The sequence below is a fragment of the Phaenicophaeus curvirostris genome, chromosome 7, assembly GCF_032191515.1.
Source record: "Phaenicophaeus curvirostris isolate KB17595 chromosome 7, BPBGC_Pcur_1.0, whole genome shotgun sequence".
Classification (NCBI taxonomy): Eukaryota; Metazoa; Chordata; class Aves; order Cuculiformes; family Cuculidae; genus Phaenicophaeus; species Phaenicophaeus curvirostris.
In genome coordinates this window covers 41,060,543-41,075,947 of record NC_091398.1, presented here as the reverse complement: position 1 = coordinate 41,075,947, position 15,405 = coordinate 41,060,543, and the positions used below count along the sequence as shown (strand labels likewise).

General features: G+C 53.0%; 1 protein-coding gene across 1 annotated transcript in view; it reads right to left on the bottom strand.

Annotated features, from left to right (window-relative positions):
• Positions 1 to 9,793, bottom strand: part of KCNJ3 (potassium inwardly rectifying channel subfamily J member 3) — a 40,220-nt gene extending 30,427 nt beyond the window's left edge. Inside the window, exons 1-2 of the mRNA XM_069861690.1 lie at positions 9,096 to 9,793; positions 4,451 to 4,667 (exon numbers count right to left, since the gene is read on the bottom strand). Coding sequence (XP_069717791.1) covers positions 4,451 to 4,667; positions 9,096 to 9,773 — 895 coding nt within the window. The 5' untranslated portion in view covers positions 9,774 to 9,793. The remainder of the gene's footprint in view (positions 1 to 4,450; positions 4,668 to 9,095) is intronic.
• Positions 9,794 to 15,405: the final 5,612 nt, after the last annotated feature.

The following is a 15,405-nucleotide window of genomic DNA, read 5'->3' as shown; positions in this document are numbered from 1 at the left end:
TAACAGCTTATCAGGACGTCGCAGGAATGCAACAGCAGTTGTGAAAGGCTACGAACTCCTAAATGCATGCAGAGGCCACCTCCCAGAAGGGGAATCCACCCTAAGAGCCAAAATTCATTCTCCCCGTAAACCACCAGGAAGTTTGCTGACAAGGGAGCTTCAAATTCTCCATCACAACAATGTGAAATCAGGACAATAGGTTTGGAAAAGAAACACTATGAGTGTTCTTCAAAATTACATGTTATCATAATAATGGAGGGGTTGGATATATATCAAAAATAATCCTGAATGATTAGCAATTACCCTTATGAATCATAACTGTTTTCGGATTCTGAAAAGCTGCTTGAACACCTCAGCTGTGGAGCTTTGCCATCACTGACTGACACTCCAAAACAGGGAAAGAAACCAAATCTCAGAGCCAGCACTGAGCATCCTCCAGCATTCCCAGGGAAAGCTCCTACGGTCTGGCATTGGCATGACCCCAGAGCATGAGCTTTATTCTGCAGGTCATGCAGGAGGTAGGTGGGAGGGTCAAGAGCCACCCGTGGTGACCTAAAGCATCCAAGCCCATGACCCCCTAAAAAACGCATCTCTCTGCTGAGATATTTTGCTTCCATTTCCTAAAAGAAGGGGCTGGATGGAAAGAGACCCTTATAGAAACATAAAATCATTAAGGTTGGAAGAGATTTCTAAGCTCATCCAGTCCAATCATGTGCACAATACCACCATGACTACTAAACCATGCCCCAGAGTTCCACATCTACACTGCTTAAGTCCCTCCAGGGATGGGGACTCCACCACCGCACTGGGCAGCCTCTGCCAGGGCTTCACCACTCATTCCATAAAGAAATTTTTCCTCATATCCAATCTAAACCTCCCCTGGTACAACCTGAGGCCATTTCCTCTCATCCTACCGCTTGTTACTTGGGAGCAGAGCCCAGCACCCACCTCACCACAACCTCCTTTCAGGAGCTGCAGAGAGTGATGAGGTCTTCCCTCAGCCTCCTCCTCTCCAGGCTGAACAGCCCCAGGTCCCTCAGCCGCTGCACATAACACTTGTTCTTCAGACCTTTCCTCAGCCTCATTGTCCTCCTCCCCTCCAGGAAGAGATGGAGAACCCAGCACTGCTGAGCTCAGCTCTGCTGCTCCCAGCCAGGAGGGACCAGAAGACCTCTTCCCTCTAGAGATGCACTGGGTCTGCTTCCCAGTCCCCGTGTGTCATTATCTAAACAACCTAAAAGCTGTAATTAAGGAGGGTAAAGAAAGCAGAAAGAAATGTTTACTTTTCCAGAAATTAAAGTTTCAGTGATGAGGCAGTAAATTAACTTAATCAAGTTGGGAGGCATCTATGAGAAATCATTTTTATATGATTTAATGAGAGAAGGCATCGGAAATGGTGATTTTAATCAGCCAAGTGGGATTTATAAGCGAGAAGATCTTGCTTAAACAACTCATTAGACTTCTCCAAGAAATCTTTACTGTCCCCGCAGACAGGCAAAACGAGATCTATTGTATATATTTACCAATTCTCTAAATCCCTTGGTGACACTGCATATTGAAAATCAACAGATTAAAGGAAAAAAAAAAAGTCTCCATAAGCACCTGCTAAAGAAAACCGAGAGGCTCCAAGTCCCTATCAAAAGGCAGAGCTGACTCAAACCAAATGCTGTTATGGCTCTTAAATCCCTATTTATTATAAATCTAAGGACCATATCAGAATGAGAAATCATAGAATCATGGAATGGGTTTTGTGTCACAAGGACTAAATTAGATCCCAGTGACTAATTAGTTCCAGACTAAACCTCGTGGTGGGCACACCAGTACAAGCAGAAGAAAAGATGTGCTAAGAGTATATCAAGAAATAAACCCTTCAGTTATTTACTCTTATTTGCTTGCTGTCTAATTCTCAGTGCTGGGGTAAGGGGATCTGCAGGACATGGAGAGGTGCATCGGTAGCTCTGTTCTTCACAAAGGACAGAGATCCGAGTGCAATTTCACAGCACTTTTCAGGCAGGCACAGCAAATAATTTACTTGAAAACCAAACCAGGAACGTAGGCAGCAAGCCCCAGCTCCCCTTAAACTCTGTGAGTTGAAGAAGTTGGATGAATATCAAAGCCTTTCCCATTAAATATGCTACAAATTACCATGAGCAAAGATACAGGGTAGGACCCTGATGCTGCAGGGACACGGCTGGGGGGAGCAAGCAGCACAATTCCCCTGCAATTCCTTTCTGGAGTGGTAAGAAAACCATTTATCGCTGTGCTATTGATGCTCTTCAAGTCAATTTTGCACCAAAAAAGAAGACAGCAGCTTTAGAAAATTGGCTGTATTATAGCGTTGCTTAATGACTGCGTGCAGAAGCCGCCTTATTTTATCAGATCCTCTGAACTGGTTGTCAAGTCAGGAGGCGCAGCACAGAAGCCAAGCGGCACATCTAGCATGGGGGAAAGTGTCTTCTGAAACCACTACTCTGTTCAGCACACACTCTCTGACTTGGGAACGATGATATCCAAGTGAAATTAACTGTGTTCACAGGGAAATATTAGAGCTGAAGTCCAATCTTAAACTTAAAATAATAGTTCCCAGGCAGGGTTTCCCAGAAGATCACAGAATCGTAGAATCATGGAATGGTTTCAGTTGGAAGGGACCTCAAAGCCCATCCAGTCCCACCCACCTGCCGCAGACAGGGACACCTCCCACTGGATCAGGGGCTCCAAGCCCCATCCAACCTGGCCTTGAACACTTGCAGCTGACGGCTGGACTGCATGAGCAGAGAGGTGTTTTCCAACCTGAATGATTCCATGATTCTACATTATTTCCAGGAGCCCTATGCTGCACAACCTGCACTACTGGTGGAGAGGTTGAAGCCTCCTAACCCTCAGCCAGCTCAGCTCCAGTGCTCACGCTTCACAGTGTCGGACCCAGCGAGGGGTGCTGTAGCTTACAATAAACCACTCGTGCTTGTGCCAAAGGCACAGCCATGAAGAAGGCCTTTTCCTCCTCACCAACACCTGTGGCACCACCATCTTCATATCTCCATCCCCTCACTACTGCCAGTACAGGTTCTCCTCCAGCCCAGCTGCCCTCCAGCTCCACACTCCCCTCCTTTCTCATTTCTTCACATTTTCAGAGATATTTTTATAACTATAAAACCCTTTCATCCCTCCATGTTTTATCAAGATTGAGCACATTTTGCTCTATTTCACCCAATATTCATCTCATCTTTAAAAACTAGGTCACAAAACTTGCAAGTTTTAGGTTTTAGAGACACAGTAAATACCTCCTTTATTGTTAGTGCTTTCTGTATGATGCTGGTCTGAAATATTTACAAAAACAAACTCCAAAGTATACAAACATGCCACTTTGTTTTAAAATTCCAGTGAGTTATTTACAAAATTCCTTTTCTCCATACATTTTTTTGGTATAAAACAGAGAGCTAGGAAAAAAAAAAATGCAACCTGGAATTGTTTGGTTGGCTTGCAAGCCCTGAAATCATAGAATCATAGGATCACTTGGTGAAGGAAAACCTGCCACTGGATCCAGGGCTCCAAGCCCCATCCAACCTGGCCTTGAACCCCTCCAGGGATGGGGCAGCCCCCACTGCTCTGGGCAACCTGGGCCAGGGCCTCCCCACCCTCACAGCAAAACATTTCTGCCTAAGATCTCATCTCAATCTTGCAGCTCAAAACCGTTCTTCTTGTCCTGTCCCTGCCCTCCCTGATCCAGAGCCCCTCCCCAGCTTTCCTGGAGCCCCTTCCAGCACTGGAAGCTGCTCTCAGGTCTCCCCCGAGCCTTCTCTTCTCCAGTTTGAATAACCCCAACTCTCTCAGCCTGGTCTCATAGCAGAGGTGCTCTAGCCTTCAGAACAATTTCATAGCCTCCTCTGGAGCCGTTCCAACAGTTCCGTATCCTTCTTGTGTTGGGGACTCCAGAACTGGACACAGGGCTCCAGGTGGGTCTCACAGAGCGGAGCAGAGGGGCAGAATCCCCTAGCTCCCTGCTGGTCCCTCTGCTCTGGATGCAGCCCAGGACAAGGTCGGCTGGTGCGATCACAGATATTCTGAATTATCCTTCAAAGTGTTCTCCCAGCAGGCTGGGAAGCGAAGGGAGCATCTGCTGGGCAGGAGCTGCAGCATCACTGCCAGGTGACGCCACAGGCATGTGGCACAACCCTTCCCACCACGGCGTCCCCGCAAAGCCCAGCCATCGCCAAGATCTCTCTGCCTCGCAGCACATCACCTTGGTTACAGGCACATTTGCCCAAACTCCCTTCCACGTTTTCACTTTGTAGGAAAACATAACTTTGATTGGCTCCAAGCATTTGCAGAACTGGACCGCGTCATCGGATTAAAGGGCAACCTGAAGAGCCCAGCTTTTCAAACACACGCAGGGCGTGTAAGACCCGCAGGGCGACATCTGCTTCCCAGAACATTTGCTTTCTGCACTCACCCGTCGTTTCCACGATGCCCTCCAGGATGACGACGATCTCAAACTGCTCCGTCTGCATGCTGCGCTGGGACAGGTCGTAGAAGGGGCTCTTGGCATCTATCACGTGGCAGATGGTGAGCGGGGATACGAGGAAAAGCTGGTCGGCCCCCGTGCTGAAGCCCACGTCCAGCTCCAGCTGATCGAGAGGCAGGAATTCACCTTCTGGGGTCTGGCGGGACTGGACCGGGGAGAGACACAGAGAGAGACGGTCAGTGATGGAGCAGCCAGCACCAAGGCACCCTGACAGCATCCCTGGGGCGCTCCTCACCACCCGGCACGCGAGGCAAGCCTCGGGCCAGCCACATGGCCATGGAAGGGCTGGAAGCCCAGTGCTGGCCGTGCACTCATCCTGCTGCGATTGCAGCTCAGCAATGCAGGAGCCCTGGAAGGATGCCGGCCACCAACACGAACGACGGCTCTGCCACTGACCCACAGCATCGCCCACCTGGTGGGGAAGGCGACATCAGCAAACCTTTAGACTCTGGCAAGCAGAAGCCACTCAAAACCTCACTAAATTCATGTTGTGACACAGTGAACCCAGACAAGGGCCCACAGCCACCTCCAGGACCTCTCCACAAACAGAAACTCCTTGCAGAAATGGCAGCAGTTGGATTCATAACCAATTCACCAATAAGAGGATTCTCCAGCCAGATTCATCACCAACTCATCCAGAAGAGGGGGTTCTCCAGCCAGATTCCCCCAATTCACCCCTAAGAGACGGTTCACCAGCTAGATTCGTTACCAACTCACCCATAAGAGGCGGTTCTCAAGCCAGATTCACTGCCTATTTCTCAATAAGAGAGGGTTCTCCAGCCAGATTCAGCGCCAATTCACCCGTGAGGGTTCAACAGCGCTGGCTCACACCAACCTACAGCAGCCCCGCACCAGCCAAGCACACAGTTCCCCAGCGAAGCTTTTAGATCTCTCTCCTTTTGACACAAGAAGCCTAGAGAAGAGGATGCAGCTACAGCATTAGAGCTGCCCACTAAGACAGACCACAATTTACCAGCCACATAATGACTGCATAACATCACGCCTAAAGCTGAAACCTCAAATCCCGCGCTCGGGTGTCTGCACCTCGCTGCTGCGACGCTTCGCATCCCTGCTCCACGAGAAGCAAGGTCATGGGTACAGCCGTGCCCAAACACTCCCTCTCCAGCTTTTATTTCCCCAGGAACAAGCAGGAACAGAACATTACAGCCCTTCCTGGTCCTTACTTTTATAACAGAAGTTTCCATTATGCACTGCTCTAATTGTAAAGAGAAGTTTTACAAGCTCTTATAGTCATCATACACAGCCAAAACCCAACAGTAAGTCTCTATTTGAGACGTGTTTCTATCCATCCCGACACTCTGAACTGATGTGAAACTGCCCATACTGAGGAACAGGACTTCAAACAGGATTTGGTTTTCCAGGAACAGTACTACACGTGCAAGAAGAAGCGTAATCTTCCCTCCACCTTTTCCACCTTCATTAGTCAGACCCGTAATCGTGGTGGGGTGGGCAGGTGCCTCATCGGAGAGGGGCAGCACAACCCTCATCTCCAGACAATCGCCACTCCTGCAAGTGACACCAGTGGCTCCCAGAGAAACCCAGTCCCAGCACTGGTGGCTGCAGGGGGGTGGAGGATGCTGGGTGCCCCCAGCGAGGGGTGCAGCCAGGGACAAGCCCCCATCAGGGGTGAGAAGCGACTGGAAGCCGAAAATGAAAAGGCAGCAGACAGAGTGGAACAGGATTATGCGCCTCACTTAGGATTTGGTTTCTATTTTTAACCTTTTCCCTGAATGGTGGCTGGATTTTACGGAGATCAAATTCCAGAGAAACAATTGTTGTCTTTCACTGCCACAAAGTTCCGGCTACGAAATGCACTTAAATCTTTGTGTGTGAAAATTCCGATTTATCTCACCATCCCCTGCTACCCCATTGTAGCATCACCAGACAGAGAAAGGAACAGCTAGAGCACATCTGCACAAACACCCTGCTAGGGGTTTTCGTTTGTTCTTTCTTTAATGAGAAGCCTGCTTTCCAACAGAAAGACAAAAAACACAAGCCAAGCATCACATAACCTCCGTAAGCAGTGCGAGGACCAGCTCCAGGGAGGGAACTTCAGCCGAAAGAGGGGAGGCTGAGATGAGATCTTAGCGAGAAATGTTTTGTTGTGAGAATGGGCAGGTGTTCCAGGCCAGGTTGGATGGGGCTTGGAGCCCCTGATCCAGTGGGAGGTGTCCCTGCCCAGGGCAGGGGTGGCACTGGATGGGCTTTGAGGTCCCTTCCAACCCAAACCATTCCATAATTCTCCGATTCCAATTTCATATAGATTTTGCAGGCAGAACAGCTTTCTTCTAAAAAAAAAAAAAAAGAAGCATTTCAGCAGAAAATCTGCGAGCAGCCCTGCAGTTAACTCTGCCCTCCCAGCCTGGCAGTAAATCTGCAGTACAGGTCATACGCAAACCACAGCGAATCCCCGAGGCAGTTACCCTGCCCTACCCCATCCCCGCGCTCCGGCAAGCCGGAAAAGCTGTCGGTGCATGGCAGCACCCCCAGGATGAGAGAGCACTCTCCCTGCTGCAATCCCCCTTTTTTTTTTTTATTCTCTCTTTTTTTTTTTGTGGCCAGGAGGCTTGGCCAAGCCTTGCTCCCCCACGTCAGCCAAAGGATGCTCGGTGTACAGGTTTGGGAGGGACTGTGCAGAGCCAGCTATCACCGTATCCACAGAAAAGCCACATTTTAGCCCTTTATCACTCTCTTCCTCCACATTTACAGCTGCCTGCGTGCCCAGCTCCCATGGGCACCACCAGGAAAAGCCGCGTAGCCCGAGAAGGCAGGGGCACAGCGGGATGCTCACCACACAACCCGCCACCACGGAGCAGCCACCGGCACTGACACCACCGCGTCCTGCCCGGTTGTGCAGCCCACACGCTCCACAGCGGCCACGGTTCTGCTGGGAGATGCCTCACAAAGCACCTTTCCCCTTTCCCAACACACCCGATGCCACAGGGCGCAGGGAGAGCTTGCTTTGTTGGAGCTGCAACCGCAAGCTTCCCCGGGCTCCCCGCATTTTCACGCTGGTTTTCACAGCTGCCAAACTTTTACCCCTCCAACTCCAGCACTGCTGTCACAAACCCAGGACAAACGATGCCTGTGAACATGCTCTTCCCCTGATTTAAAGTTCAGGACGTTTTGTGGAGCCACACCAAGTTTTACGCTCTTTAAAATTCCCCTTGCAGCAAATCTGGATAAAGAAAGGGCTAATTTCATAATTAGTAACGGAAATGACTCATTTTGACCCTTTAAAGCTATTAACAACATATGTTAAACACGACAGCGTGGTCTCTCCTGACCCAGAATGGCCTCGTCGCACAGGGCGCTTGGAGGGGTCACGGCGGTGCCCTCTAACACCGGGTCATTACTCACCAGGCTAATTGCACACCGCTCAATTTACCCCTCTAAACTCTGGATACGAGAAAGCTCTCAGGGCCAGCTCAGCCCAGGGGAAAGAGGCGCAACTGAGCCTCCAGCTGGTTATTCAGCGAGCAAAGAGCAGGAACAGACGCCTGGAGATCAGCTGCAGCGGGCACATCCCCATCCTCTGCCAAGGAACCCAGTGAGACGATGCCGATTCTCTCCATTCCTCATCCCTCCAGGCTGCGGAGCGCCAGCAGGACCCTCCTTTTGGCCAGAGACTCCCCAGAGGTTTAGGGCGCAGGGGGTTCCACAACCCTCACAGATTGCAGGGACGATCCTGCCTGCAACATCCCCGTCGGAAACACGGATCCCAGCCCAAACACCGCAACTTCAGCCGCCTCCGACGCAAAAACACGGACGCTTTGCTGGATCAGGACGCAGCAGCCGAGGGATGAGCATCCCTCCGCACGGGGCAACCAGAGGAGCCAGCCGGGACCCCCACTGGGGGTAGGGCACCCGCATCCCCCACCGGCTGTGGGAACGTGCGGGATGCTCTGCATGTGCTCAACGTCACCCGAGCCATCCCCTTCCACCCACTCCGCATTTACTTCATCTCCCCTGTGGATATGCAGCCGCTGTAGCAAGCCTCAAATAAATACTTGATTTTCCCTGGATATACAGGGGCATCGGTATTCTGCTTTCTATGAAGTTCGCAGACCATATAAGCAAAGTTCTCCCTGCCTGGACTCGCCGTGGTCTGAGAACACAGAAACATGCCAGAAAAGCCAACAGCTTTGTCTGAAAATGCACAGCAAGGAATTCAAGCTACTAAGCATTTACTTCAAAGCATCAAGGAATAGTCTGGGTTGGAAGGGACCTCAAAGCCCATCCAGTTCCACCCGCAGGAACGCCTCCCACTGGATCAGGGGCTCCAAGCCCCATCCAACCTGGCCTTGGACACTTCCAGGGATGGGGCATCCCGGCCAGAGAAATCCAGAAAGATATGAATGTCCGTATACGCGGTGTGGAACGCAACCATTATCCCACCTGGTGCCCGAAGGCAACAGAGTGTTGCAGGGACGTTGAAGCAGCCCTTGGAACGAGCGAGGGACGGCAAAGCTCTTATGGAAAGGGTGTTCAGAAGGGTCAGAGGTGGGAGGCAGAGGGGGGCAGCGGGACGTCCCGGTGGGACCACACTTACCTTGAGCAGCTTGCAGCGGATCTGCGCGGAGACCATGTGGCTGTTGCGGAGGTTGCCCACGCGGAACATGAGGGTGAGCTTGCCGTCCCGCATGGAGATGGCGGCGTGCTCGCTGAACATCAGCGTCTCGGCCCGCTTCTTGGGCTGCGACATCTTGATGAACATGCAGCCGATGAGGAAGGCGTCCACGATGGAGCCCAGGATGGACTGGAAGAGGAAGAGGATGATGCCCTCGGGGCACTTGTCGGTGATGTAGCGGTACCCGTAGCCGATGGTGGCCTCGGTCTCGATGAAGAAGAGGAAGGCGGAGGGGAAGTTGTAGACGTTGGCCACGCAGGGCGTGTAGCTGTCGTCGTGCGCCTTGTTGAGGTCGCCCCGCATGTAGGCGATGACCCACCACATGGAGGCCATGAACAGCCAGGCCACGGTGTAGGTGAGGATGAAGATGAAGAGGTTCCAGCGCCACTTGAGGTCCACCAGGGTGGTGAAGAGGTCGGACAGGTAGCGGCTGGTCTCCCCGCCGAGGTTCCCGTGCTGCACGTTGCAGCGCCCGTTCTTGTCCACGAAGCGCTGCCGCTTGCCCCGCGGGGCGGCGCGGCCCGGGGGGAGCCCGGCCCCGCTCGACGACGTGCTCACCACCTGGTACTCGTCCCCCAGCTTGCGCCGCAGCGCCGACATGCTCCGCGCCCCCCGCGCGCCGCTCCGCTCGCCGCGGACACCCCCCACGCCGAGCCGCCGGGCGGACCCGGCGCCGAGACACCGCCCCCCCCCCCCCCCCACCGCGCACCGCCCCGCGCACCGCCCCCTGCGCGGCCCCCCGCACCGCCCCCCGCGCAGCTCCGCCTGCGCGCCTGCCCCTCGCACCGCTCCGCGCAACGTCCCCCGCGCAGCTCCTCCTGCGCAGCGCCCCGCGCACCCCCCCCCCGCTGCGATCCCAGCCCTGCAACGCCCCCCGCGCAGCTCCTCCTGCGCACCCGCCCCGCGCACCCACCCCCTGCGATCCGAGCCCCGCGCAACCCCCGCGCAGCGCCCCGCACCCCCCCGCTGGGCTCCCCACGCCGCCCTCCACCCCCGCCACGGTGGGTCATAGGATCACAGAATCACCAGGTTGGAAGAGACCCAGCGGACCATCGAGTCCAACCATTCCCATCCATCACTAACCCATGTCCCTCAGCACTTCGTCCACCCGGCCCTTAAACCCCTCCAGGGAAGGGGACTCAACCCCCTCCCTGGGCAGCCTCGGACAGGGACCAATGACCCTTTCTGTGAAAAGATTTTTCCTAATGTCCAGCCTGACCCTCCCCTGGTGGAGCTTGAGGCCATTCCCTCTCGTCCTGTCCCCTGTCCCTTGGGAGAAGAGCCCAGCTCCCTCCTCTCCACAACCTCCTCTCAGGTAGTTGCAGAGAGCAATGAGGTCTCCCCTCAGCCTCCTCTTCCCCAGGCTGAACCCCCAGCTCTCTCAGCCGCTCCTCATAAGGAGGCGCAGAGCAGTGGGGTTCTGGAGAGCAGCCACGACAACATCCAAGAACAGGAGAAGAGCAAGATCCTGTCCCAGGGAGAGGCCCGGATGGAAAAGCAGAAAATCGGTCCAAAAATTGAGACAGATCCATGTTTTCAATCTGAGAGCCAAGTGACCCAAACCTGGAAGGTGTTTCTAGGGTTTGGTGGATGGTTGGCCGCTGGGGATGTCCAAGTTGTTTAAAAAACAGAAGAAGGGGGTGATGGAGTTGAGAGGCGAAGCCACCGAGGCCAGCGCAGACCCGAGTTAAGCAGCAGGGCCAGCAGCAGGTCCTAGAGTAGAAACACAGCTTCAGGGAATGGGTTTGGTCAGAAGGGACCTTAAAGATCATACAGATCCACCCAGTCAGGCTTGGAGCCCCTGATCCCATGGGATCCCTGCCCATGGCAGCGGGTGGAACTGGGTGTGCTTTAAGGTCCCTTCCAGCCCAGCCCATTCTGTAATTCCAAGGTCAAGAAGGGAATCATAGAATCATAGAATGATAGAATAACCAGGTTGGAAGAGACCCACCGGATCGTCGAGTCCAACCATTCCCATCAATCACTAACCCATGTCCCTCAGCACCTCGTCCACCCGTGCCTTAAACCCCTCCAGGGAAGGGGACTCAACCCCCTCCCTGGGCAGCCTCGGACAGGGACCAATGACCCTTTCTGTGAAGAATTCTTTCCTAATGTCCAGCCTAAACCTCCCCTGGTGGAGCTTGAGGGCATTCCCTCTCGTCCTGTCCCCTGTCCCTTGGGAGAAGAGGCCAGCACCCTTTTCCCCATCCAACCCACCAGCTGGTTGATTATTTTTCTCACAATTAGTCGTGCCACGGATACACCCAGTCCTGCCACCGGGATGGGACGAGGAAACGATGCCTGGCAGCAGAATGAGACACTCATTTGGATGCAGAGCCACTCAGGAAACCCATGTGGGGATTACCAATTCAAATTCAAACGGAGATTCTAAACGTTCTTGGGTTGCAGAACAGAAACTTCCACCGTGAATCATTAAATTAGTTCATAAGCCAACGCACACCAGAACCACAACTAACAAACTGCGCGGTTGGCTGAGCTTCTGCGTCCCAAGCTTCTCCTTGGGGGACCAGTTCTATTGGAGGTCCAAAGTTCCTGTTGCAAGCTCACCCTAAGATCATCCCAAATCCCACCCAGTGCCACCCCTGCCATGGTCAGGGACACCTCCCACTGGATCAGGGGCTCCAAGCCCCATCCAGCCTGGCCTTGAACCCCTCCAGGGATGGGGCAGCCACCCCTGCTCTGGCTAAAATTAAAGGCTGATTTTGCATCCCCCACAGCAACAAACCCTGCAGGACACACGGCCGCATCGGGCTGTCACTGTTATCTGTGATCTGCCTGTTGGGCTCCTGCCCTCCCTTTCCACCCTTCCACCCCTCGTACTGAAGTCTGCAAGATGCCGTCGCGATGTTGGACAGAACAAAAACATTCACATTGGTTAAAAAGAGAGAAAAAAATCGTGTTTCCAGTCCTCTGACTTCCCTTATAAATGCTTTTTCAAAGCCACAGTGGCAGAGCTGACCCCAGGTCACCTGTAGGCTTTTATGAGCTTCCTATGTGAAGTCTCGGATCGTTAATTCTTCCCCAAATAAACTCACACCTTCCGTAAATGTGCAGTGAGTTCTGTCTCTGATGGAACGTAGGCAGCTAAAAATACACCCAATTATTTCTGCTCAAAATGTCAGCACAGACAGGTCTGGAAATTGTTCCCTCCCTGTCACAGCTCAAATAAACCAGCCTAGGTCTCCTTTCCGAAAGAAAGTTCTGTTTGCTCCTGAAATCTGGGAGAGAATCATAGAATCATGGAAGGGTTTGGGTTGGAGGGGACCTCAAAGCCCATCCAGTCCCATCCCCTGCCATGGGCAGGGACACCTCCCACTGGATCAGGGGCTCCAAGCCCCATCCAGCCTGGCCTTGAACCCCTCCAGGGATGGGGCAGCCACCCCTGCTCTGGGCAGCCTGGGCCAGGGCCTCCCCATCCTCACAGCAAAACATTTCTGCCTAAGATCTCATCTCAATCTCCCCTCTTGCTGCTCAAAACCGTTCCCCCTCGTCCTGTCCCTGCCCTCCCTGATCCAGAGCCCCTCCCCAGCTTTCCCAGAGCCCCTTGCAGTGCTGGAAGCTGCTCTGAGGTCTCCTCAGAGTCTTCTCTTCTTCCAGGATGAACAAACCCGACTCCCTCAGCCTCTCATCATACAGGAGGTTCTCCAGCCCTCGGATCATCTCCGTGGCCTCCTCTGGACTCTCTCCAACAGCTCCATGTCCTCCCTGTGCTGAGGACTCCAGAACTGGACCCAGGTGGGTCTCTCAGAGCAGAGCAGAGGGGCAGGATCCCCTCCCTCCCTGCTGGTCCCTCTGCTCGGGATGCTCGCGAGGTTTGGCGTAGGACCATGAGGACTGTGACTGTCCGCACTGTAACGCATCAAGCACGGGAAAAGCAAAAAACAGCCAGAGAGACCAATTTATCTGCTCCTTGGGCACTTACCGAGTGTTAACCAGGGAGAGCTTGCAGGTGCTTGCACGTTACGGGTTGGTGTCCTCCTGCGCGGTGGGCCAGCCGCCGGTGTCCCCTCCACTGAGGGCACCATCTTTCTTCAAAAGCTCCTTCCAGCTCCCTGTGGGCAGGGGCGATGCTGATAAAAGCCAGTAAAACGCATGGGGGGTCGCTTGTCTGGAGTCCCAGTGGGATATGGGGGCGCGGAGGCCAGGGGCGGCGATGGCCTTCACCTCCCCTGGTGCATAACCCTGATGTCACAAAATTAATCACTTGATTAGAAACCACCAGGGTTAACTTGCTAAGGCAGCCTGGGTCTGCCCCTCCTCCTTTCTCTACAGGAAAACAACCTCATTTTTAATTCCAAGATCCCACTGTGTTTTCCCCATTCCTGTTTGTTTTTTTTTTGTGCAGCACTTTCCTCATCCCCTTTGTGCCGTCCTGTTCAATGTCTCGCCCCAGGCTTTATTTATTGCACACAACTCCAACTTTATTCCAGACAGAAAACTATAAATCCCCCCATGGTCTCGTGTCCCGCCTGTCCTTACATTATTGGAGCACTTCATAAAGCTAATTGTGTTCTACCACAGTCCTGGGAGGCAAAGAGATTTTATCTTCCCCTCCTTTCACGGGTTGGAGCTTAAGACAGAGAAAACGAGGTCAAAAGTGTTTTGAGAGCCCCATTTAGAATATCTGGCGATGTGATCTTTTCTAGCTCTTTGCTCTATGTTGCGTTTGATGTGATCAGACAAGGGTTTTATCAACTCCAGTCGCAGCCCTTCACCCAACGACACCATAGAGCATCGATGCGAAGCAGCAGCAACGAGCAGAGAAAGGGGCTTGGGCTGTTTAAATGCCTGCAAGAAAGAAATCAGACCCCTAAAGCACCGACCCCAGACCCATAAAGGACTTTGCTCTAGTCACCAGGGGTAAGGTGATCCAAGAGACAAATGCTGTTCAGCCTCACTTGACTCTTCCAACTTTCCTCTTTAGTTTACATCTTACTGGGGTCATTTACTGATTATCATAGAATCATAGAATAACCAGGTTGGAAGAGACCCACCGGATCATCGAGTCCAACCATTCAATCATATCATGCACATCCCCTTTCTTTTGTAGGAAAGCATAAAGTAAGAAACAGAAGAAATACCACAAAATGAGAAAAAATATATTTGCAGTCACGTCTGAGCACCTGGGTTTCCGGATGAGGTAGAAACCCCATCCACCCAGGGAGGGGTGAATGCACAAAGTGCCCAGACAGGTCTCAGCAACATCGGTCCCAAAGCCACTCCATCTCCAGGAGACCCCGAGAGAGCAAGGGGAATCACCAACAGCTCTTTCGTGGCGTGGGGATACACCCTAAATCAAGGAAGCCCTCCCTGAGTCGCTGCCTGGGCTCGTTCCAGAGGCGAGTAGGAGTGGTGGGACCCCGTCTTTCATGGATGAACCTGGAATTTAGTTAATTTACTCTCCGAGGACGTGGAATTCTCAAGCACCACAAACACAGAGACCTGTCCCGGTGCCCCAGCTCCGGTGCTTTCAGCTCCACACCCTGGCCTTTAAGCCTTTCCATCCCTTCCCGCATCCCTCGTGCTTGTGCAGCACCACAGCCACAACCCGGCAGCGGGGGCTGCAGCCACCACCCCCTCCATCCTGGCTGGACGTGGCCATCACTCTGCAGTGACAGCGGGGCCTGAATGCCATCCAACATTTTCAGACTTCATTAAATCATAGAAGCATAGAATCACAGAATCATGGAATGGTTTGGGTTGGACGGGACCTCAAAGCCATCCAGTGCCACCCCTGCCATGGGCAGGGACACCTCATCTCAATCTCCCCTCTTTCAGCTGAAAACCATTCCTCTCATCCTATCCCTGCGCTCCCTGAGCAAGACAAATCCAGTGATAAATCTCCCAGTGACTTCAGCGAGAGCAGCTCTGAGCCAGCAGACCTCATTAACTAGAAAGCAAAAACCAACACCCACGCGTTTTAACTACAGGTTTGCATCCAGAATTCCGTGTCTATAGGAAGCAAATGTTTAAATCTGATCTTTTTCTTGGGAAGCATGCGGGAAAAAGCTCTCCTCCTGCCTGATGGGAGCTCTGCTGCGCATCTGGCTGTGCCTGCAGGACCACACCAGGAGCAGCCTGCCCTCTCTCCGACTCCTGAAGCAGCACTGGGTTTTCACTCTCTCGAGAGCTTTTGCAGAGCTGGCAGAGGTTCAAAGGCAAGAGATAAAAGTGCCCATCAGATGGGAAACCAGCCTGGTTCTGGCCTTAT